General features: G+C 49.8%; 1 protein-coding gene across 9 annotated transcripts in view; it reads right to left on the minus strand.

The window, feature by feature from the left end:
• Positions 1-24,884, minus strand: part of PIK3R6 (phosphoinositide-3-kinase regulatory subunit 6) — a 67,639-nt gene that overhangs the window by 24,530 nt on the left and 18,225 nt on the right. For 3 of the 9 annotated variants that reach the window (XM_074018569.1, XM_065532766.2, XM_074018571.1), the window contains 11 exons: positions 14,790-14,873; positions 13,407-13,498; positions 12,646-12,714; positions 11,573-11,705; positions 11,328-11,397; positions 10,043-10,226; positions 7,495-7,651; positions 4,640-4,726; positions 3,876-4,299; positions 3,421-3,499; positions 1,043-1,162 (listed from right to left, as the gene is read on the minus strand). In XM_074018569.1, the coding sequence (XP_073874670.1) occupies positions 1,043-1,162; positions 3,421-3,499; positions 3,876-4,299; positions 4,640-4,726; positions 7,495-7,651; positions 10,043-10,226; positions 11,328-11,397; positions 11,573-11,705; positions 12,646-12,714; positions 13,407-13,498; positions 14,790-14,873 (1,499 nt within the window). Of the gene's footprint in view, positions 1-1,042; positions 1,166-3,420; positions 3,500-3,875; positions 4,300-4,607; positions 4,727-7,494; positions 7,652-10,042; positions 10,227-11,327; positions 11,398-11,572; positions 11,706-12,645; positions 12,715-13,406; positions 13,499-14,789; positions 14,874-24,884 lie in introns of those variants that run through there. The other 6 variants (XM_045375335.3, XM_065532765.2, XM_074018570.1 and 3 more) reach the window with 4 other exon arrangements.

A 24,884-nucleotide genomic window follows, 5' to 3' on the forward strand; every position in this document is an offset into this window, starting at 1 on the left:
TGATCTGTAAAATTGGGCTATGGTGACAATAGTACCTACCAACAGGGGCACCTGCCTCTGGGCTACTGTGGGAATTACATGAGCTGCCCTGTGTGTAAGTGTTTAGAACAGTGCCCGGTGCAGCATAAGTGCTCAGGAAACATCAGCTATTACAATCATAGAAAAATGATTCATTCCACTATAAAGACACATGCACACGTATGTTTATTGCAGCACTATTTACAATAGCAAAGACTTGGAACCAGCTCAAATGCCCATCAATGATAGACAGGATAAAGAAATTGTGGCACATATACACCATGGAATACTATGCAGCCATAAAAAAGAATGAGGTAATGTCCTTTTCAGGGACATGGTGAAGCTGGAAGCCATCATTCTCAGCAAACTAACATAGGAACAGAAAACCAAACACCTCATGTTCTCACTCATAAGTGGGAGTTGAACAATGAGAACACATGGACACAGGGAGGGGAACATCACACACCGGGGCCCGTCTGGGGGTGGGGACAAGGGGAGGGAGAGCATTAGGACAAATACCTAATGCATGTGGGCCTTAAAACCTAGATGAGAGGTTGATAGGTGCAGCAAACCACCATGGCACATGTATACCTATGTAACAAACCTGCATGTTCTGCACATGTATCCCAGAACTTGAAGTAAAACAAAAATAAATGAATAAATTATTAAAAACAAAGAAAAAGATCACAGGAAGCTCACACAAGAAGGAATATAACTGCCCTACACACTTATGAAAGAATATTTTACTTAATCTTTTCCACGGTGGTCTGGTCCAAAGTAAGTGCCTGGTAAGTGTTCCGAGTGAGTTCAAAGCCACTAGCTGGTTAGGGCCCCTCTCTCAAATTCCCTTCCTGCCTCATCCCACCCAACTCTTAAGGTCAAGGGTCAAGTACAGCAGCGAAAAGATAGCCCCCCCTCACCCCCATTTCACCCTCGCTGCCCACTTGGGCTCCTCCGTTCTCCCCTCTGCCCAGACCCCGCTCCCCTCCCTCTCTCCCTCCCAGGTACCCTCACCCTCCCCTACCATCTCAGCCAGCTTGTGGATGGCGGGGCACAGCGTGTTGACGTTGCTCTGGTACCACGGGTCTGCGCGGCCCAGGAACGTAGCCAGCTCTCCCAGCTCTGGCTGCCTGGATGCTGCAGGCTTCTGGGGGAAAGGGGATAGGGCAGACCCCGTCAGGCCCTCTCTCCAGCTCTGCCTTCCAGCTGCCATCAGCCTAGGCTGTGTGAATATGGTCAAGTCACTTAACCTCTTGGGGCCTCAATTTCTGCATGTGAAGCCACATCGTTGTTCTGTTTTATAAACTCAGATGAAGCTAGAATATATTTTGCTGAGGTTCACTCACCAGGGACATTGAAAAACGATCACCGACTTTAAAAGGGGAGAGACAAGTATGTCTTTGACCTTACTGCTTCCCAATAGGAAGTGGCGTGTGCAGTAGGAAGTGGTGTGTGCAGTAGGAAGTGGTGTGTGCAGTAGAAGTGGAGTGTGCAGTAGAAGTGGAGTGTGCAGTAGGAAGTGGCGTGTGCAGTAGGAAGTGGCGTGTGCAGTAGAAGTGGAGTGTGCAGTAGAAGTGGCGTGTGCAGTAGAAAGTGGCGTGTGCAGTAGAAAGTGGCGTGTGCAGTAGGAAGTGGCGTGTGCAGTAGGAAGTGGCGTGTGCATTAGGAAGTGGCATGTGCAGTAGAAGTGGAGTGTGCAGTAGAAGTGGCGTGTGCAGTAGAAAGTGGCGTGTGCAGTAGAAGTGGCGTGTGCAGTAGGAGGTGGAGTGTGCAGTAGGAGGTGGAGTGTGCAGTAGGAGGTGGAGTGTGCAGTAGAAAGTGGCGTGTGCAGTAGGAAGTGGAGCGTGCAGTAGAAGTGGAGCGTGCAGTAGAAGTGGTGTGTGCAGTAGAACTGGTGTGTGCAGTAGGAAGTGGCGTGTGCAGTAGGAAGTGGAGTGTGCAGTAGAAGTGGCGTGTGCAGTAGGAAGTGGTGTGTGCAGTAGAAGTGGAGTGTGCAGTAGGAAGTGGTGTGTGCAGTGGAAGTGGAGTGTGCAGTAGAAGTGGAGTGTGCAGTAGGAAGTGGTGTGTGCAGTAGAAGTGGCGTGTGCAGTAGAAGTGGCGTGTGCAGTAGGAAGTGGTGTGTGCAGTAGACGTGGAGTGTGCAGTAGGAAGTGGTGTGTGCAGTAGAAGTGGAGTGTGCAGTAGAAGTGGAGTGTGCAGTAGAAGTGGAGTGTGCAGTAGGAAGTGGTGTGTGCAGTAGGAAGTGGCGTGTGCAGTGGAAGTGGCGTGTGCAGTAGAAAGTGGCGTGTGCAGCAGAAGTGGAGTGTGCAGTAGAAGTGGAGTGTGCAGTAGAAGTGGCGTGTGCAGCAGAAGTGGCGTGTGCAGTAGGAAGTGGTGTGTGCGGTAGAAGTGGTGTGTGCGGTAGAAGTGGAGTGTGCAGTAGAAGTGGAGTGTGCAGTAGGAAGTGGCGTGTGCAGTAGGAAGTGGCGTGTGCAGTAGGAAGTGGCGTGTGCAGTAGGAAGTGGCGTGTGCAGTAGAAGTGGCGTGTGCAGTAGGAAGTGGCGTGTGCAGTAGGAAGTGGCGTGTGCAGTGGAAGTGGCGTGTGCAGTAGAAAGTGGCGTGTGCAGTAGAAGTGGAGCGTGCAGTAGAAGTGGAGTGTGCAGTAGAAGTGGAGTGTGCAGTAGGAAGTGGTGTGTGCAGTAGAAGTGGCGTGTGCAGTAGAAGTGGCGTGTGCAGTAGGAAGTGGAGTGTGCAGTAGAAAGTGGAGTGTGCAGTAGGAAGTGGCGTGTGCAGTAGAAGTGGCGTGTGCAGTAGAAGTGGCGTGTGCAGTAGAAGTGGAGTGTGCAGTAGGAAGTGGAGTGTGCAGTAGAAGTGGCGTGTGCAGTAGAAAGTGGCGTGTGCAGTAGAAGTGGAGTGTGCAGTAGAAGTGGAGTGTGCAGTAGGAAGTGGCGTGTGCAGTAGGAAGTGGTGTGTGCAGTAGGAAGTAAGACCTGCAAGTGTGGGTCTGTCCCCCCTACTAGATCAATGGACTTCACTGACTGAAATTTCCTTTCATGTCATACCAGAAAGTGTGGGGTTTGTGTGTATGTGTGTGTATGAGAGAGGGGAGGGAAGGAGGGAGAGAGAGAGAGCCCTGTGTTTGAGAACTTTGCAACTAATTCCATTACCTACAAAAACAAAATGAATATCAGCAGCAAGCAGGCTGCCATCGAGAGAGACCCAATCTCTGGCCACATTCAGCCCCCAGAGCACGGTCTGCAGCCTCTGAAACAGAAGACTGCTGACGTCTGTCCCGTCTCCACATCCTAAGGATGCTTTTTCTAGTCCCTGCGCCGGGGATGTGGGGGATGCGAGGCTGCAGGTGTGTCCCTGCCCACCCTGCCCTGTCTCTGCCCCGCCACCGCCTCCCCGCGGTCCAGTCACCTCAGGTGCCAGCACGGGGATGTAGTAGAGCTGCAGGCTGAGTCTGGGAGTGAGGCAGAACTTCTGGGTCTCCCGTTTCCTAGCAACGGGCAGCAAAGCAGAGGAGGTTAGGGGCGGGGCTTGGCTTCAAAGAGACTCGGCTCTGCTATTTGTTATCTCTGGACCTTGGGCAATTTGTGTCATCTTTCTGAGCCTCTGCTTTCTCATCTACAAAATGGGTACAGTAATGTCTCCCTCGCAGGATGGCGATGAGGGTTCACGGAGCTAACAAACACAAAGCAGGGACTGCGGTGCTCTGTGACGGCTGCTGCCACTGTGTGGCATCCTCCTCTGTCCCACCCTGGCCTCTGCCTCCCGACCCTCTCTTGCCGCTTTGTGATCCTTCACCAGCCCATGCCAGGCCCACCTGTGCCCCTGACCAGCGCCCGCCACCAGTCCCCACCTTGGAGCCCCACCTGAGTCTGTGGTAGGCCTGGGCCAGGCGCCCCAGCATCCTGTCGTCTCCCAGCACAAGTACCCGGGCTGTGTGCAGCCGGGAGACACCGGGCAGCACTTCCCCATCCCCACCGGGCCTGCCTGTCCTCCGGTGCAGCCCTGGGGGCCCGTCCCAGCCGCCAGGCATCAAGAAGTCCAGGGGCCACGCACGTTTCTTGATGCCCCCTTTGCGCTTCAGCCCAGCTCGCTCCATCTCAGGGCTGCTGGGTGCAGGCAGCTCATCAGCCCCCGGGGGAAGGTCCCGCTCGATGCCGCTGTCCGTGGACAGCACGGAAACCCGGGCCAACTCCCGGTCTGGCCGGAGGCCCTGCAGATCCAAGACCTCCAAGTCAGCACTGAGACGCAGCTGGGATCTTGGGCGGAGGAAGAGCACCAGTTCCTTCCCTGGCATGGGGGAACGAGGGCAGTGAGGACGCGTAAGGCTGGCAGGGCTATGTTCCTGATTCCAACCAGTCCTCCTCAGAGGATACACACACACACAGAAACACAGACAGACACACAGACACATAAGGACACACATATGAACATGCACAGAGACACACACACCGACGCAGAGACACACAGATGCACACACACACATGTACAGACACAGACATACAGACACACACATGCACACACAGACACACACACACAAACACACTGACAAACACACACATGCACACATATGCACACACACAGACACAGACATATACCACTGTTTCCAGACAGCTGCAGGGGCACGTACAGAGCTGCTCCTCGCCGGTCCACAGGTGGAAGGTGATGTAGGGGCTGGGCAGGGGAATGCTTGGTGGCCGTTCTTGGACAGGGTCACCTGCAGAAAGGAACAGGCTATGGAGGCCATGGAGGAGGCCATGGGACCCTCCCCATCTGCCCTCCCCATCCTGCTCAGCTCCTGTGCGGGGTCTTAAAGGGGTGGCAGGGACTCTCTCCACATCTGATCTGCCTTTCCATCTCTGCCACCACCAGCCCATCCAGGGCCCAACAGTGCAGCTGTCCCCTCCCTGTCCAACAATGCTTAGTAGCTATGTTTCCTTAAGCCTAGCTCAGCCCTTAGGGGGTCTTCACAAACCAGCTCACAAGGCCTTTTCCAACCTATTCTCCTATGCTGGCCACGCCTTCAGCCCTGTGCAGCCACCAGACTGGCTTCCCCGCTGTTCTTAAAATGCCCTGCCTGCATCCAGACGAGGCAAGAGAGACCCCTTCCCTTCTCAGGGCTGCTTCCAATATCTTGCACGCAGCAGACACTCAATTAACATTCGCTGCTGTCAGTGATGCTGACAAGAACTCATCAGCAAAGTTTGGGGGCAGTAGGAACCCCGGGCAGTCCAGGGGAGAGACCAAGACCAGCGCTTCTTCCTGCTCCTCTTTCTAGAATATTTTCTGACCACTCCAGCGGCCCGTGGTGGTCATTCCCTCCGAGCAGACTTTGTCTGCACACTGGGCACACCTCACATGTGGCCTTAGGATTTGGCTCTGTATTCTTGTTTTATTTCTATATTGCTGTGGCTTCCCCCTCCTGAGGCTGCAAGCTTCTTAGGGGAGAGCAGCCAGTGTTCACTGAGCACCTACTCCCTGCCAGGCCTTATTCTACTCACCTGGCACACAGTGTAATCATTTCTCTGGATCCTGCCAATAGCCCTGGGCAATGGGTGACATTATTATCCTCAATTTACAGGGAAGGAGCCAGGACACGGAGAGGTTGAATGACTGGCCTAAGGTCACATAGTAAATAGCACAGTGAAGACTTGAACCCAGGCAGCTCAGCTCCAGAGTCCCTGCTCTTACCCACAACACAGTGCTTATAACCACTGCTCCATACTGCCCCCTACAGCCACAGGGGCTTGACGGGGCTGCTGCCTGGTCATTCAGATGCACAGGGCTAAGCCAGGTGTGGTGGCGCGTGCCTGTGGTCCCAGCTGTTCGGGAGGCTGAGGTGGGAAGATCACTTGAGCCCAGGAGGTCAAGGCTGCAGTGAGCCATGATCGCGCCACTGCACTCCAGCCTGGGTGACACAGTGAGACCTTGTCTCAATAAATAAATAAATAAATAAATAAATAAATAAATAAAATAAAATAAAATAAATGCACAGGGCAAGTCTGGGCAGGAGACAGGTGCCCTTGGATGTGGCTTGGGGGCAGCCCAGATGATCTTGCCTGATCCACGCAGAGTCACTGGTGAGTGTTAGCAAGGGGCCCACAAGGGGAGCAAAGCCAGATTGGCCCCACAGTTTGTTCCAGCTTGGGGTGCAGGAGCAGCTTTTTCTATGTGGGATCCGAGGCAGTGTAGAATATTAAAGCAAAAGAGTGGAAAACTTCGAAGATGGAGTCTTGAGGCAGGGACTATCCCGCCCACCTCACCCAACTGCTGGGGCCTTCACCCAACCTGGGCTGCCAAGTTCAAACCCAGGGCCTGGCACACTAACCTCTTCCAGTGGATTCCAGTCCTTAACCCCATGCCTTATAACTACAGGTGCACGATCAGAGACGATGCGTATCTGGGACATGCAGGCTGACACATTCCATGATACTTTGGGTGACCATGAAACGGGACCCAAATCAGAACCATCCTACAACAGCCAGGAAACACATATTCGGGATGTTTCTCTGGGCTATTTCAGATGCCCCCATCCACATGGGGCTTGTGTCAGGGTAGGCATTATCTTACCTACATTATGCCTTGCATAAGATAAGGCATTATCTTATAAATATGCAAATAGGGAAGGGTGAGGACTAAAACTCTATGATACCAGATATAGACGACGTTGACTCATCTGCTCTTTTAGATACTCTGGTCCTTGGACGATCAAATCCTTTGATTACTACAGCTGAGTGGTGAACTAGACAGCCTGGATTTGTATCTTGCCTTTGCCACTTACTGCCTTGGGTGATCTTGGGCAAGATATTTAACCTCTTTCTAACTCAGTTTCATCCTCTGTAAAATGGGGATAATAATAGTTTCCAGCTTATAAGTTGACTGTGAGGTTTCATTGATTTAATACAGTATAGGCAATATATTTAAATATATGTAAGGTGATTAGAACAGCAACTGGAGTATAGTAGGGGCTCTGTGGGCAACAGCTGTTATCAGGACCAAATTTCCCGCCTTCTTTTTTTTTTTTTTTGAGATGGAGTTGCGCTCTGTCACCCAGGCTGGAGTACAGTGGTGCGATCACGGCTCACTGCAACCTCTGCCTCCTGGGTTCAAGTGATTCTCCTAACTCAGCATCCCGAGTAGCTGGGACTGCAGGCGCCCGCCACCACGCCCGGCTGACTAAACCATCTACTACGTTAGTAAAGGGTTTCACCATGTTGGCCAGGCTGGTCTCGAACTCCTGACCTCAGGTGATCCGCCTGCCTCGGCTTCCCAAAATGGGGGGATAACAGGCCTGAGCCACCGCTCCCGGCCTAATTACCGGCCGCTTTAGTCCCGGTCTTAGCAAATCCGCAGGCTGCCCCCACTCCCCAGGCTCCTGCCTCCCAGACAGAGGCAGGTCCAGCACTGCTCTCTGGCGCCCCCTGCGGTGCAGTGAGCTGCACCCGCGGGACCCTTGGCAGGGTCCCCCAATCGCCCATCGCTTACCACCTCTGCGCCCCGCCGCGGGCCCCAGCAGCGAGCAGTAAATCTCCTCCAGCCTCTCCACGTGTCCCTCCCGGCTCGGGCTGGCCTCACTGGCCATCTGCTCCACGGCGGCCACCACGGCGTGGAAATACTGCTCCAGGGTGTGGCGAGGGCTGGCCTGTCCCGGAGGGGCGCAGAGCCTGGGTCTTGGCCCAGCGCCCATGCACCCCAGCTCCTAAGCCAAGTCGACAGGGCCCTGGCAGCCCAAGGTGACACCTCCCCGCTGCCCCTGGTGGACTGGCAGAGCTTCCCCCCAAGGCTTCTGGATCTCACATTCAGGGCCCCACACCTGCCCTGCAAGTGGGGGTTCCCCTCTGCCCCTCACAGGCTAATAGCGGGAGACTGCTGGTCTGTATCATCTGTTACCCAGAGGGGCAGAGATGGCCGCTGACGCCCACCTCCTGAAAGTGTCACCCAGCACTTGGATCCATGTTCTAGCCCCCACTAGATTGTGAATTCCCGGGAGTCAGGGAATTTTGTGTTTCGTTCACAGCTGCGTCTCCAGCACTTAGAACAGCTCACCGCACCAGGCGTTGTTGTAGGGCCTGGGATAACAGCAGCAAACGAAAAGACAAAAATTTGGGAGCTCCTATTGTCGTGTGTGTATATGGCAGGAGCAGCGGGCAATCAACAAGATAAGTAAAATTTATGGTATGGTACATAACAACAGTAAGCACCAAAGAGAAAATAAAGCAGAGAAGGAGGATGTGGAATTTGAGGGAGGGGCTAAATTATTTAAATTGTGAGATCTGGGAAGCCTCCCTAAGAAAGTGACTTTTTTTTTTTTTTTTTTTGAGACGGAGTCTCGCTCTGTCACCCAGGCTGGAGTGCAGTGGTGTGATCTTGGCTCATTGCAATCTCTGCCTCCCAGGTTCAAGCGATTCTCCTGCCTCAGCCTCCCGAGTAGCTGGGACTACAGGCACACACCACCACATCCAGCTAATTTTTGTATTTTTAGTAGAGACAGGGTTTCACCGTGTTGGCCAGGATGGTCTCAATCTCCTGATCTAGTGATCTGCCCGTCTTGGCCTCCCAAAGTGTTGGGATTATAGGCGTGAGCCACCGCACCCGGTTGAAAGTAACTTTTAAGTAAAGACTTGGCCAGGCATAGTGGCTCATGTATGTAATCCCGGCACTTTGGGAGGCCAAGGCGGGCGGATCACAAGGTCAGGAGATGGAGACCATCCTGGCTAACACGATGAAACCCTGTCTCTACTAAAAATACAAAAAATTAGCCGGGCGTGGTGGCGGGCGCCTGTAGTCCCAGCTACTCAGGAGGCTGAGGCAGGAGAATGGCGTGAACCTGGGAGACGGAGCTTGCAGTAAGCCGAGATTGCGCCGCTGCACTCCAGCCTGGGCAACAGAGCCAGACTCCATCTCAAAAAAAAAAAAAAAAAAGTGAAGACTTGAAGTGAAAGAGTGAGTCATGCAGGTATCTGAGAGAATGTTCCAAGCATAGGGAGCAGTGAGTGCAAAGGCCCTGGGGTGCAACTGTATCAGGCGTGCGCATGTTGGGAGAAAAATGAAGAGGCTTGTTTAGCTGGAGCAGAGGAAATGAGAGGGAAAGTTAGGAGACAGGCCAGAGAGGAAATGAAGACAGGTGGAAACAGATCAAGGCCCTCAAGATGAGGTTCTTGTAGACAGTTTTATTTTTAGAGATGGGGTGCCTCTCTGTTGCCCAGGCTAGAGTGAAGTGGTACAATCAAAGCTCACTGCAGCCTTGAACTCGGCTCAAGTGATCCTCTTGCCTTCTGAGTAGCTGGGACTGCAAACACATGTCACTACGCCTGGCATTTTAAAAAATTTTTTGTAGAAATGGGGTCTCACTATGTTGCCCAGGCTGGTCTCAAACTCGTGGCCTCAAGCAATCCTCCTGCCTCAGTCTCCCAAGTACCTGGGATTATAGGCATGAGCCACCACACCAGGCTCTTATAGGTCACTGCAATCACTGTGGCTTTGACTCCGAGTGAGATGATGTAGTAGCTACTGTTGTGGTGACCCAGATGCCTGCTTTCAGGACTGAGACATGTATTCACCCTGCTGCTAGGAATACTGGTGTTATCTTATATCTTATTATTGTGTTTTGTTTTTTTGAAATGGAGTCTCGCTCTGTCACCTAGGCTGGAGTGCAGTAGCACAACCTTGGCTCACTGCAACCTCCACCTCTCAGGTTCAAGCTATTCTCCTGCCTCAGCCTCCCAAGTAGCTGGGATTACAGGCATGTGCCACCACGGCAGTTAGTTTTTGTATTTTCAGTAGAGACCGGGTTTCGCCATGTTGGCCAGGCTGGTCTCGAACTCCTGACCTCAGGTGATACGCCCGCCTCAGCCTCTCAAAGTGCTGGGGTTACAGGTGGGAGCCACCGTGACCAGCCAAAATGTATGAATTTTTGATTTGGGGGAAAAGGTGATATGAAACAGGAGAAGGAGGACGAGCAGGGTGAGCAGCTGGTACGGGCATCCAGGGACCAGGGCTGGAACTGACAAGGGGCTGCAGGCAGGGCCATTACCTGCAGCTTCCTGTGCAGAGCGCCTGCGTGACAGGCTTCCCCCAGAGCCGCCTGCAGGGCGTGGGAGACCACGTGGCGCATGCAGGCCTCTGGTGTCTGCTGCTCCTGGGCCGCCTCGATCTCCAGTAGCAGAGCACTGCACACGGAGGCAGACACCAGCTCAGGATCCACGAAGAGAAACACTCTGAGGGCAGAGGCAGAGGGGAGCAGTGGGATTGATAGTAACTAATGGGAGAGGGGCCACTGGATGGGCGCTGTCAGAGCTGTGCAGCACCCCCAAGTAATTTAATCCTGCTGAAAAGAGGGGTCTCAGATTCGAAAGTCTCTAGGTAGGATGACAATAGGGAATGGTGAGGACTGTGGCAAATAAGAGCATGCACTGCCCTTCTAGAGGGGCAGCTCTAATCACTGTCCACAGAAGACAGCAGGCCTAGTCCCGTGTCTAGGAAAGTTCCAGCCTCAATCCTGCTCCCTCTCTCAGCATCCTGGCCCAGGGACCAGGTCACCCTCTAGGAGGGACTCCAAATCCTTCCTGCCAGAACTGGAATTCTGAGCTCTGAGTGGATCCCCTCTTCTCTCATCACTCTTATCACACCAGAGATCCGACCTCCCCTACTCCCTCCTCCTCACCCACTGTGTCTCCCCACCTCTCCCATGCTAAGTCCTCTGGGTGCCCTGGGCATCCTTGCATCTTTCATGAACATAGCACCTCACACCCCAAACTCAAGCTGTGCCTTTTAGGGCCAAGTTAGTGGAGGTGCCTGTAGAAAAGGGAGGTGCCACTCCCAATTTCTTCACCCCTCTCCCCAGCACGAGCAGGGGACACTTCCTCAGTCTTATCTAAGGGGCTGGGCGTCTCCCATGGAAGCCCTCGGGCTTCACTGTGCACCTGCGCCTGAGCCCTTCCGCTATGGCTATTCTGCAGTCTCCTCTGGCCGCCTGGCTGGTACGATGCTGCATCATGGCCAAGGGCAGGATGGAGGTGCAATGACAGAGCTCCAAAGTGGCCCCGAGGTCATGTCCACCTTCTGCACGTGAGCCAGGTAGCTTCGAATCCAGCCTCAGAAGAAAAACCTATGCTGTGTTCAGTGGTCTCCAGAAAACAATATGGCGCCAACCTGGAACTGCAAACGCACTCCACTGCCGGACAAATGCCAGGGCTGGGGAGTTCTGCTAGGGCTCTTCTTAATCCAGCCTCCTCTTCTGTCCTCCTGCCAGGGAGCAGTCACTAACGCCACAACACTTTTAGGAGGCTGAAGGGAGCAGTTTTTGTGGGGCCACTCACCTCTCCTGGTAGGGATACAGTTCATTCATCAAGTTCTGTTCGGCAATGACCATCCTTTGGTAGAGGGTCCCTGCAAACCAGACCACTTTGGCCAACCAGCCCCCAGGTCTCTCTGATTCCCATTCTCCACCTTCCTACAGAACGTGTGGAGGCTTTTGAGCCCCCTGGTATCCTGGAGAAAAAGGAAAGACCCTGGGCAGTGCTGGAGGTGCAGCAGGGAGACAAAGATGCCCGGTGACTCTCACCTGGGACGGCCGTCTCTGTTTTCAACCTTATGGCGCAGTCCAAGGCGACTGTGCAGTAGGGGGTGGGCAGGGTCAGTAACCTCGTGCAAAAGGCGTAGATTCTCTGGTAGAGCTCCTCTGTGATTCCTGTGGCCTGGGTGAGAGGGAGGAGGGGGAGGTGAGAGGGAGGAGGGGGAGGTGAGAGGGAGGAGGGGGAGGTAAGAAGGAGGAGGGGGAGGCGAGAGGGAGGAGGGGGAGGTGAGAGGGAGGAGGGGGAGGTGAAGGGTCCCAGGGGAGTTTCCGGGGCGGGGCTTGGGAGAAGAGGTGAAAGGTCAGGCCTAACAGCCAGACCTGGGCTCACAGCTCTCTCCCAAACCCACACCTTCCAGCCTCTTCTCCCAGCACCTGTAAGACATCCCCTTGTTGCCCCGCCCCAACTTACCAAGATAAAAATTCATTGCATCAATTCTGCAAGCAAATCAACTTCCTCCCAGCCCTCCTGCTCTATCAGGGAAGCACATTCCTGCGGTTCTCCAGGCTCAAAACCTCGGAGGCACTTCCTCAGTCTCCTTTGCTCCTCCTTGCATCCCACAGGCCTGGGCTCCACAGTGCCCAGGAGGCCCCCCTCTCCCTCCCCACCTCCCTGTGCCCTCTGCCTCTGCTGGAGCTAAGCCCCGTCTTGACCCTGGACTCTACGGCAACCCCAGACTTGCTCTTCCTGCCTTCCTTAACCACCACTCCCACCCCCTGCGACAACACACAGCTCCCGATTACTCTTCCTGAAACATTCACCGCATCTGTATCATGTCTCTTCTCTGTGTAGGGATCAGCGATGTCTCCTGTTGCATCGCACACAGGAGCAAATGCAAAGACCTCATCCTGCCATTCAAGGCCATTGTCTCTCCAAAGTTCTCTCTCCATATAGGAGGGAAAGGGGGTGGCTGGCGCTTAGAAGCCAGTTTAGGGCGGGTAATCCAAGGGATTTTCTAGGCTGATCCTGGCAGAGACTGACTGCCCACTAAGGGGAAAGGACAGTGTCCGGCCCGGTCACGTGCAGGTCACCAGTACCACCTCGACCTCAGTCCCCGGCTCACCTTGGTGAGCACGTACATTACAGTGTGCAGCAAGGGAATGATGACATGCCGGAGGTCCTCGCTTTCCGCCTGGAAAACAGGAGATCACGTGACAGGTATTGGGCTGGGGGACTCCCCACCTCCTAGCAAGAGGCAGTCTAGGCTGGGGGTGGGCAGGAGATGGGGTGGAAGGCAGCCAGGGGGAGAGCAAAGGGCCATTGTCTGCTCTGGATAGAGGAGTGGGGAGGCAAGGGCACACAGGTGAGGAAGCCCCTTGGGGAGGGTGTGGGAGCATCGGGGGGGCCTCAGAGAACTCTGCAGGTGAGGGCCCAAATTCAGTTAGGGTAGGAGTCGCAGCAAAGCCACAAACAAGTCCCCAGCTTCGAGCCATCCTTGAGTGCAGTGTTTCCCACACAGCTGCAAGCACGACATTGGGTGGTGTGGAGGATAATGTAGGTGGCCCGAGGATAATTTTGAGAAATGTCAACAATCGTATATTGATGTGTATAGGCACCTTCTGTTTCTGACAAGTGATATGGATTTTCCATTTGTGGTCGCATTATGGCGCTTCTTTTTGAAAGATGTTTATTCAAGTAACACAATGAGAGTCGATGTAAAGAAAATATTGCTTACGTAAAAGTACAGGAGGGAGATGCATATGATAAAAATTATGCAGGCAACCAAAGCTTGGGAGACATACAGCTGCCAGGACTGAGCCCCTGCCCAACTGGCCCCTCTCTTCCTTTCATCCCCGTCTTCCTTCCTGAGGTCCAGGAACTCACCTTCTCCAGTTCTCTGAGCAGAATGCGGACCAGCGCCGGGCTCTTACCAGGATCTCGCTCGACCTTCTTGTGCAGGGACCACCTCCACATGCCTGGGCCAGGAGAAAGGGGAGCCCAGCATGACCAGGTGGGAAGGAGCTCTTAGAGGAGACCCCTTTGAGCAGGACCCTGAGCCCTGGAGCCCCAGCCGCAGCTCCGACCAGCCGCAGGTCTGACCCTGCCACCAGCGCTTGGCTCCAGGTGCACCTGGGCACCTGGGTGGGCTCCTCCTAAGGTGGGAGTTCTGATCTGTAGCTCTTTGTGGACAGTGAATTCCCAGGGCAGAAAGGAAGGCAGGTGGGACACCAGTGGGGACAGGTTGTGACAGGTGTATGCATGTGGATCACAGAGCAGCAGTGCTTGCAGGTGTGTGCCCCCAGCCACATTCTGGAAGTCCTGCAGGCCTGGAGTGCTGAGGGGAATTAAGTTTGAAAGTGAAGCTAGGGGCCGGGCGCGGTGGCTCAAGCCTGTAATCCCAGCGCTTCGGGAGGCCGAGATGGGCGGATCACGAGGTCAGGAGATCGAGACCATCCTGGCTAACACGGTGAAACCCCGTCTCTACTAAAAATACAAAAAACTAGCCGGGCGAGGTGGCGGGCGCCTGTAGTCCCAGCTATTCGGGAGGCTGAGGCAGGAGAATGGCGTAAACCTGGGAGGCAGAGCTTGCAGTGAGCTGAGATCCAGCCACTGCACTCCAGACTGGGCGACAGAGCGAGACTCCGTCTCAAAAAAAAAAAAAAAAAAGAAAAAAAAAAGAAAGTGAAGCTAGGGAAGGTGGTTAACAAAGAGGGTGGCAGGCTGGGTGCTGTGGCTCACGCCTGTAATCCCAGCACTTTGGGAGGCTGAGGCGGGCGGATCACTTGAGGTCAGGAGTTCGAGACCAGCCTGGTCAACATGGTGAAACCTCATCTCTACTAAAAATACAAAAATTAGCCAGGTGTGGTGGCGCATGCCTGTAATCTCAGCTACTCGGGAGGCTGAGGCAGGCAGATCACTTGAACCGGGGAGGCAGAGGTTGCGGTGAGCCGAGTTTGCGCCACTGCACTCCAGCCCGGGTGACAGAGTAAGACTCCATCTCAAAAACAAAAGAAAAAAAAAAGGAAAGAAAAATGGTGGCAGATCCCCAACGTGCTCTGCGGCAGTTGCTGGGAGGGTTGAACTAGGGAGCAGAGAAGCCTTCTCAGTCCTTCAGGCTCTAGGTATTTCCAGCAGGAAAGGGGTTTGGCGAGAAGACCCTTGCCCCATGAGCTCCAGGCCGGGGCCCTTTCCTGTGTGTGTGTGTGTTGTTGGCTGGGGTTGGGTGGAGGTCAGTGGGACCAGCCGCTGCCGCCAGCTGGCTCTTACCTTGGTTGCTCTGCAGGGCAGGGGCCTGGGTGCTGAGCTCCCGGAGCACAGCATGCACGCTCCTCTGGAGGTCCAGCTCCACGTCTGGGAAGTAGTAGGGGTGGGAGGAAACTCAGTCCACTGAGCCTCACCCTCGTCCCACCTCCATTCCTCCTGAGAATGTCTTTAGCCATTTCTCTGAGCCTCAAGAGGTGCCCGAAGTAATCTACTAAGAGCTGACAGCCAGCATGCCAGCCAGGGCTGGAATATAGCCTTTCCTTCCACATTTCTGTGTTCTTTGTAAAACCAGCATTTCCCAAAGTGCTGTATGTGTACCACTGGTGGTATGCAGGACAATTTTAGATGGCATACAACCAACCTTAAAATTTGAATAGTTATGCATTTATTGTAATGCATGTTCGAAAATACATACATGTATTTTCATATATATGAAATATATATCCTCCAAATATATATATGAAACATATATGGCCTCCAAACATGTATATGAAATATATATATCCTCCAAATATGTATATGAAATATATATATCCTCCAAATATGTATATAAATATATATGTCCTCCAAATATGTATATGAAATATATATCCTCCAAATATATATAAACATATATCCTCCAAATATGTATATGAAACATATATGCCTCCAAACATGTATATGAAATATATATATTCTCTAAATATGTATATGAAATATATATATCCTCCAAATATGTATATAAATATATGTATCCTCCAAATATGTATATAAATATATGTATCCTCCAAATATGTATATGAAATATATATATCCTCCAAATACATATATAAATATATATCCTCCAAACATGTATATGAAATATATATATCCTCCAAATATGTATATGAAATATATATATCCTCCAAATATGTATATAAATATCTATATCCTCCAAATATGTATATGAAATTATATATCCTCCCAATATACATAAATATATATCCTCCAAATATGTATATGAAATATATATATCCTCCAAATATATGTATGAAATATATATATCCTCCAAATAGATATATTATATATATAAAAAACTATTAGGTTGGTGCAAAAGTAATTGCAGTTTTTGTTATCATTATTATTTTTTTTTTGAGACAGAGTCTCACTCTGTCGCCCAGGCTGGAGTGCAGTGGCGCGATCTCGGCTCACTGCAAGCTCCGCCTCCCAGGTTCATGCCATTCTCCTGCCTCAGCCTCCCAGGTAGCTGGAACTACAGATGCCCACCACCACGCCTGGCTAATTTTTTGTATTTTTAGTACAGACTGGGTTTCACCGTGTTAGCCAGGATGGTCTCCATCTCCTGACCTTGTGATCCGCCCGCCTCGGCCTCCCAAAGTTCTGGGATTACAAGCGTAAGCCACCACACCCGGCCTTTGCCATTATTTTTAATAGTTCCTCAATCCATGCATGAAGCTAAAACTTATTTATTTTATTTATTTATTTTTTTGAAGCCTACAGCACCCTGTGCTTTCCGGTAGTCTTCCATCCAAGTATAAAGCTAAAATCTAAAGTCAACTTGAAGAATCATGTCAGATCCATACCCGGACAGGTGATAACAAAGACTCTCTCCTGGACCAAACCTTACTCGGCCCCCTCTTAGCCCTCGTCTTCACCGGGCCTCAGCCTTGGCTCCTTTCCTGTCTTTGGCCTGCCCATCCCAATTTTAGCAAGAATCCTGCCAAATCAGTTTAGGTTGGAATCCCCCACCCTTGATATCTCCTGCACCCCTTCATGTACAATAATTTATACATGTACGAGAATTTGTCCTACCTCTAGCAAGAGTCCCGTTAGCTCAGTTTAGCAAGAATGCCCCAACCCTTGATGTCCCCTCTTAGGAATTTACCATCCACTGACCCCTTCACTCTGCCCATTGGCTGTAAATCCCCAACTGGCTTTTCCTTGTTCCACGTTGAGCCTGGTTTCTCTTTCCTAATGCAATAGCCTTGGATAAGTCTTCCTTACCATTTTAACAAGTGTCAGAATAAATTTTTTCTTTAACAGTGGTACACTGACATGGAAAAAAAAAAAAAAAAAAAAAAAAAAACAACCATGAAAGTGGTACAAGAATAAGCAACTGACATTTGGGAAGTGTGGTAGCTGTGAGAATGTACCTCGCTCATCTCCCACGACCGGGAGTTTAATGGACGCAGGTCCCCAGCTGTTGTGCTGTTGTAGTGGTTTGGATATTTGACCCTCCAAATCTCAGGTTGAAATTTGGTCCCCAGTGTTGGAGGTGGGGCCTAATGGGAGGTGTTAGGGCCATGGAGGCGGATGCCTCATGAATGCCATCCTTGTGGTAGTGAGTGAGTTCTCATTCTTTTAGCTCCCCTGAGAACTGGTTGTTAAAAAGAGCCTGGCACCTTCCCCCTCTCTCTTGCTTCATCTCTCAGCATGTGATCTGTACATGCTGGCTTCCCTTCCACCAGGAGTGGAAGCTTCCTGAGCCCTGAGCCCCTTATCAGAAGCAAATGCTGGCACTCTGCTTCTTGTACAGCCTGCAGAACACTGAGCCAAATAAACCTCTTTTCTTTTTTTTTTTTTTTTTTTTTTGAGACGGAGTCTGGCTCTGTGGCCCAGGCTGGAGTGCAGTGGCCGGATCTCAGCTCACTGCAAGCTCCGCCTCCTGGGTTCACGCCATTCTCCTGCCTCAGCCCCCCGAGTAGCTGGGACTACAGGCGCCCGCCATCTCGCCCGGCTAGTTTTTTGTATTTTTTTAGTAGAGACGGGGTTTCACCGAGTTAGCCAGGATGGTCTCGATCTCCTGACCTCGTGATCCGCCCGTCTCGGCCTCCCAAAGTGCTGGGATTACAGGCTTGAGCCACCGCGCCCGGCCACCTCTTTTCTTTATAAATGACCCAGCTGCAGGTGTTCCTTTATATTATAGCAATGCAAACAGACTAAGACAGCTGTGAAATCCATCACTTTCTGCTGAGCCACACTTCCCAGCCAATACGGGGTATGGTAGTGGGTTCTAAAGCAGGCCCTTCCCCAGGAGATGCTCAAGCTTCTCCAACTGCCCTGCTGAGCTTTTCTTGGACTCCCATCAGTCCAAGGCATTTCCACTGCTCCTTCTTCCTTTTCTCCTTCATTCGGAGTCAGATTTGTACCAGGGTCTGACAGCTGCTCTCCCAGGTCCCTCTCCGTTTCTGTCACACCAGTGTTTCCCCGAATAAATCCTTGAACTTGGTGTCTGCTTCTTGGCAGATCCGGACTCAGACAGGAAGTATGGGAAACACTCCTCACACAATAAATTCCTCTTTGCAATTAGCTCCCACCAAGAGTTTGCCATTATAGGTGAGTGTGTATTCTCTAATCGTTAGACAACACAAACCACGTGCCTCAAGGGTTCCTCTTTGACTTGGCTATCAGGAAACTTATGGTCAAATTGGGGCCCAGTCTCAAAAATTAGCTCATCTCATGTGACAGGGATCTCTCTTCTTGGTCCTTTTTGGTGCTCCTGCTTTATATTCTATTTAATCTACATCTGAATTGTCTCAGATTCCTTTGGAAGTAAGTAGAACAGAGATAACACGTTTAAAAATTGGCAGATTGCAATCCAAGAGTTAAAATTTTTTTAGGCCAAGTCACCATAGATGCTAGTGCCCATGGTCTGGCCCCTCCTCAGACCCGTGCAACGCCTATGGGGGTCACATCCCTGAAGCCCCCACTTTCTTCCTGGCTCTCACATGTTCCCTGTGAGACACTTGTCCCTGGCTAGGCCTGGTCCTGAATCTCCTCCAGGCTGAGCGTGGACAGGGTGTTACAGCCGCATCTGCCCACCTGGTCCCTCTGCTGGGCAGAGCATCATCTCCCCAGACTGTCGAGGAAATCATTTATCTTGGCTTGAAGGTTAGTGACAGTCTTTCCTCCGTCTATGCATTTCTACCTTGCATGAAGATTTAATGAGTTAATGCAGGATTAGTTATTAGAACATTAGCTAGTGCTAAGTCTTTTTTCTTTCTCCTCCCTCCTTCGCTCTCTCCTTCCCTTCCTTCCTTTCTTTTTTCCTTCCTTCTTACTCTTTCTTATTCTGTCTTCCACTGCATATTTGCACGGAAAGGCTGAAAACTGTGACAAACGTGATTTCCTCTCATTCCCCTCATCAGAAGTGCAGCCAAGCCTTTGTCTTCTGAGCCTAGGTCCCCTTGCTTTGCAAGGGAAGTTGAGTTTTTGTGTTTCACACAAAAATAGAGAAGTTGCCAGTAGCCCTGGGAGACCACTTCAAATAAATTTTGTTTTTGAATGTCTGGGTAGCTAAAACAAACTCTCAGGCTTTGGTCCACATCTGGCTTGCTATGTGTTTTGTTTGGGCTTGTATAGTGTCTTAAAAAAAAAAAAAGAAAAGAAAGCAATGAATTAGCTGCCAACATTTACAAGTCAGGAGATTTTGCATAACAGTTTGGGTTTCTGGCATCTCTTGAAAATCTGACAATCTGTTGACACTGAACCTAGATTCTTCTCACAGGTGACAATTGTAGGGGGTGGGGAGCAACTGCCCTCTTAGATGAGCACAGCTTCTCTAGGTCTTTCTAGTTCCCCATGCCTCGGTTTCACTCATTGACATCCTCTGCCTGGCCCCTGGAGGCACTTCAGTCTGAGGCTCCTGGCAAGTTGATTGAGCCAATCAAGCTGGATTGTCTAAGTGCAGAAGAAGGTTGATGCTTTTAAAGAGGAGAGTGGCCCAGCCCAAGGGTGGAGGTTGGATTCCCTAAGACTGTGAGAGCACAAGAGATATAGGGTTCCAGGGAATGAGGAAAATGAGACCAGCTGGGACAAAGTTTACCAGTGGTGGCAAAGGTCAAATGAGCGCCGCTAAGCACTGAACCCTGTGCCTCTGATGCCACAGCAATGGTCTCCTGAGCCATCTTCACCAGAGCATGAGACTGTCCCCCAAGGCAGGCTCTATCTCCCTCTGGACCTTGCAAGTCTGGCCAAGCAATTCTGGTGGCTGCAGCCATCATGGACTGGAGACCACAGCCTTTTCCAACTACCCAGACTTTATAAACCCTGAGCTTTTACAAACTCCCACAGAGGGGAAAGCACTCCAAGTGAATGATGCTAGAGTTCATCCTAACCTTGGAAAATGAGAGACTGAAGCTGGTTTTGATTTGATTAAATGAAAGAAAGAAATGGGATATTTCCTGTATCTCCAGTGACTCAGCATTGTTGATATATGATATGCAGGTCTGACATCCTTGATGACTCAAATAGTCAATAGATAAATGGCATCCATTATTATTATCCTCCTCTGCATCCAGGAATGTGGGATATTACTAATTAGGTATTAATATTATTATTAATATTAAAGCTTTTATTTTTTATTTAAAACATTTTTAACTTTTATTTTAGGTTCAAGAGGTACATGTGCAGGTTTGTTACCTGGGTATATTGCTTGATGCTGAGGTTTGTAGTATGGATGATCCCATCACCTATGTACTATGAGTACTATTACTAATAATAGTACTACTCATAGTACCCAACTGTGAGTAGTACTAGTATCCAAACTAACTAGTTTTTGAACGCTTTCCCCTTTCCCTCCCTCCCCTTTCTAGTACCCCCCAGTTTCTATTGTTGCCATCTTTGTGTCCATGAGTACCCAAAGTTTAGCTCCCACCTGTAAGTGAGAACATGCAGTATTTGGTTTTCCATTCCTGCATTAATTCACTTAGTGTAGTAGCTTCCAGCTCCATCCATGTTGCAGCAAAGGATATGATTTCATCCTTTTTTATGGCTGCATAGTATTCCATGTTGTATACGCAACACATTTTCTTTATCCAGTCTGTTGTTGACAGGCACCTAGGTTGATTCTGTGTCTCTGCTATTGTGAATAGTGCTGCGATGAACATGCAAGTGCATGAGTCTTTTTGATAGAATGATTTGTTTCTTGGGGGATACATACCCAGTAGTGGGATTGCTGGGTCGAATGGTAACTCTGTTTTAAGTTCTTTGTGAAATCTCCAAACTGATTTCCACAGTGGCTGAACTAGTTTACATTCTCACCAACAGTGTATAAGCATTCCCTTTACTCCACAGCCTTGCCAGCATCTGTTGTTTTTTGACTTTTTACTAGTAGCCATTCTGAGTGCTGTGAGATGGTTTTGATTTTCATGTTTCTGATAAGTAGTAACATGGAGCATTTTTCCATATTTGTTGGTTGCTTGTATGTCTTCTTTTGAGAAGTGTCTGTTCATGTCTTTTGCCCATTTTTTTAAGTGGGGTTATTTGTTTTTTGCATAATCAGTTGCGTAAATTCCTTATATATTGTGGATATTAGACCTCTGTTGGAATGCATACTTTGTGAATATTTTCTCCTATTCTGTAGGTTGTGTGTTTACTCTGTTGATAATTTCTTTTACTGCGCAGAAGCTCTTTAGTGTAGGCCAGGTGTGGTGGCTCATGCCTGTAATCCCAGCACTTTGGGAGGCAGAGAGGGGTGGATCACTTGAGGCCAGGAGTTCGAGACTAGACTGGCTAACAGGGCAAAATCCTATCTCTACTAAAAATACAAAAATTAGCTAGGCGTAATGATGCACGCCTGTGATTCCAGCTACACAGGAGGCTGAGACACGAGAATCACTTAAACCTGGGGGGTGGAGATTGCAGTGAGCTGAGATTGCGCCACTACACTCCAGCCTGGGTAACAGAGCGAGACCCTGTCTCAACAAAACAAAACAAAAAGAAGCTTTTTAGTGTAGTTAGGTCCCAATTGTCAATTTTTGTTTTTGCTGCAATTGCTTTTGAGGACTTAGTCCATAAATTCTTTCTCAAGATTGATGTCTAGAATGGTATTGCCTAGGATTCATATAGTTTAAGGTCTTACATTTAAATCTTTAATCTATCTTGAGTTAATTTTTGTATATGGGGAAAGGGTAGTGGTTCAGTTTCATTCTTCTGCGTATGGCTAGCCAGTTATCCCAGCACCATTTATTGAATAGAAAGTTCTTTCCTCATTGCTTATGTTTGTCAGCTTGGTCAAAGATCAGGTGGTTGTAGGCATGTAGCTTTATTTCTGGATTCTCTATTGTGTTCCATTGTTTATGTGTCTATTTTTATACTAGTACCATGCTGTTTTGGTTACTGTAGCCTTGTAGTATAGTTTGAGGTTAATGTGATGCCTCCAGCTTGGTTCTTTTTACTTAGGATTGCTTTGGCTATTTGAGCCCTTTTTTGGTTCCATATAAAGTTTAGAATACTTTTTTCTAGTTCTGTGAAAAATGACATTGGTAGTTTGGTAGGAATAGCATTGAATCTGTAGATTGCTCTGGGTGGTATGGCCATTTTAACAATGTTGATTCTTCCAATCCATGAGCATTGGAATTGTTTTCCATTTGTTCATGTCATCTATAATTTCTTTTTAGCAGTGTTTTGTACTTGTAAAGATCTTTCACCTCCTTGAATACATAACATTTAAATAGCACTTGAAAGGCGTACACACAGAGAGTCTTCCATAGGTATGGTAAGGTGATGCTATGTGCTCACCAAACCAAGTTCATTTTTGATGCCAAGAGACAGCAATACTGCATTTCCCAAACTCCTCTGCAGTTAGATAAAAGCCATGTGACTGCATTCTGGCCAATGGAATGTGGTGGAAATGATGTAAGTCACTCACAGGCCTGTGTTCCCTGCACTGTCCTCCATACTCCCCTTCCCTTTGCACAAGACGGAATAAGTCTCATTGTCTGCTTGAAGCTCAAATTGGACTGCAGTGAGAATAAGAATAAGCATGTTTTGTCTTAATCCTCTGACATCTGGGGCCGTTTGCTTTTAAAGCAGCTACTGTTCTCTGACTGACTCATGGATATGCAAAGTGTTTTCCAATGTCTTATCTCACTTGATTCTGACAAGCACCCTGTGAGTTTGGCAGGACAAATACTATTCTCTCCCTGTTTGATAGATTCCAGGTCTAGAGCCCTTCCCTTTGTCACATATTGCCTCTCCAATCACAGAAAGCCACACCTAGAGGGCCTCCAGTACCCAGATGCACCTCTTCCAGCCTACACCTGATCCTCCTTACCCCTATGCAGTATAAAGGCTCAGATTGTTTGGAAAACCTTTGCAATCTTACCCCTGTTTGCAGGCATGGCAAAATAACAACAGCTTGGTGCCCCTGAAATATTGCTCTTTTGCATACCCTGAAATAAATATTTTACTTCTCAGGTACCCCTCTTCTTAACTGTAGGACGGGAGGACTCTAAGAGCTGTGAGAAGGTGGAGAGTGTTAAAAACAATCATAGGCCAGGCGCGGTGGCTCACGCCTGTAATCCCAGCACTTCGGGAGGCCGAGGCAGGCATATCACCTGAGATCAGGAGTTCAAGATCAGCCTGGGCAACATGGTGAAACTCCGTCTCTACTAAAAATACAGAAAAATTAGCTGGACATGGTGGTGCACGCCTGTAATCCCAGCTACTTGGGAGGTTGAGGCTGGAGAATCACTGGAACCCAGGAGGCGGAGGCTGCAGTGAGCCGAGATGGCGCCATTGCATTCCAGTCTGGGTGACAGAGAGAGACTCCGTCTCAAAAAAAAAAAAAAAAAAGTCATAACGTGGAAAGACAACTGCAGTCCTGGTCATGATGAACTCCTCTTCTGAGTTGCCAGGGTAATCATCCTGATTTGGGGATGTTTCCTTCTACCCATTGGATCTGGGAGTCATCTGCCATACCTTTGGAGGGGGAAGTCAGTGGCTTCACCTGCCCAGCGTCCCTCCCTGCTCATTGCAGTCTTGGTGGGACTGTGACCCAGGTGCCTACTTAGCTTCAACCTTGGTGTGGGCACAGGACCAGGCTGCCCAAGGACTGATACTCTCTGTCTCTGTCTCTCTCTCAGGCTTGGGCAGAGAATGGCCAGGAGGGAAGGATGGCTGATGTGCTCTCCAAGGACCCTGCCTACCTCTCTCTGTCCTGGTGGCAGGGCTACGCTTTCCCTGCCCTTTCTGGTGTCTGGTGCTTCAGCTTTTCCTTTGATGCTTGGCCACATTTTTAAAAAATTAAATTGGCCACATTAGTTTCTATTGCTTACATACAACAAACCTTTATTGGTGCACCTCTTTTCCTAAAAGACAGCATGGCATGTAATTATTGTTCCAAAGTGAGTGCAAAGTAAGTTGGATTTGAAATACCTTCATGTGTCACTTAACTACAGGGATATGTTCTGAAAAATATGTCATGGGGCAATTTCATCAGTGTATGGATATCGCAGAGCTCACTTACACAAACCTACACGGCATAGCCTGCTACACACCTAGGCGACAAACCTACACAGCGTGTGACTGCACTGAGTACTGTAGGCAACTGTAACACAATGGTTTCTGTGTGTCTAAACGTATCTAAACATAGCAAAGGCACAGTAAAAATATGGTACTCTGTCTTGGGACCACTGCTGTTTATAAGGCTCGTCATTGACCAAAACGTTGCCAATATGCAGTGCCTGACTGTATTTAGCAGATTTTCACAGTGCTTCCCCATCCCAAGCCTCCCACTCCAAACCCCAGCTGGTTATGGATGACCCAGAATATTGTAACACCAGGATTCACTGGGGTTGCCTGACTCCGTGGAGCTTCTTCTGATTGGACGAGGCTCTCGATGGATGGATGGATGGGTGGATGGATGGATGGATGGACGTCAAAAGAATTTATGTCATAGGAATATTAACAACTGAGCAGCTGATGCCTAGGGGGTGCCCTTCCCTTCCTCAGGACAGGGATCTTTAGGGGAATTAGAGTCTTGGCTTGGTGGCCTAAGGTGTGATCTTTGACTTTCCAGGTGACCAATAGATGATGCACACCTTGCTGGGGGTCGGTCATCTTTCCCTGTTGTCCCAAGTTGACATAGGGTGAAGAGTCCAGGCTTTGAAATCAGCCAGACTAGGCCCCAGTTCTGGCTTTGCCACTTACTAGCTGTGTGGCTTTGAGCAAATTATATAACCTCTCCAGGCCTCAGTTTCCCTTTCAGAAAAATGAGGATAATCATAGTGCTAGCCCCACCTCACAGAATCCTTCTGGCATTTGTGCAAGGCAATCCATACTGAAATCATTAAGCCTAGACACTGGAGCTAGATCGTTGGGTTCCACTCCTGATTT

Source organism: Macaca fascicularis, chromosome 16 (assembly GCF_037993035.2).
Source record: "Macaca fascicularis isolate 582-1 chromosome 16, T2T-MFA8v1.1".
In the NCBI taxonomy this organism is placed as follows: Eukaryota; Metazoa; Chordata; class Mammalia; order Primates; family Cercopithecidae; genus Macaca; species Macaca fascicularis.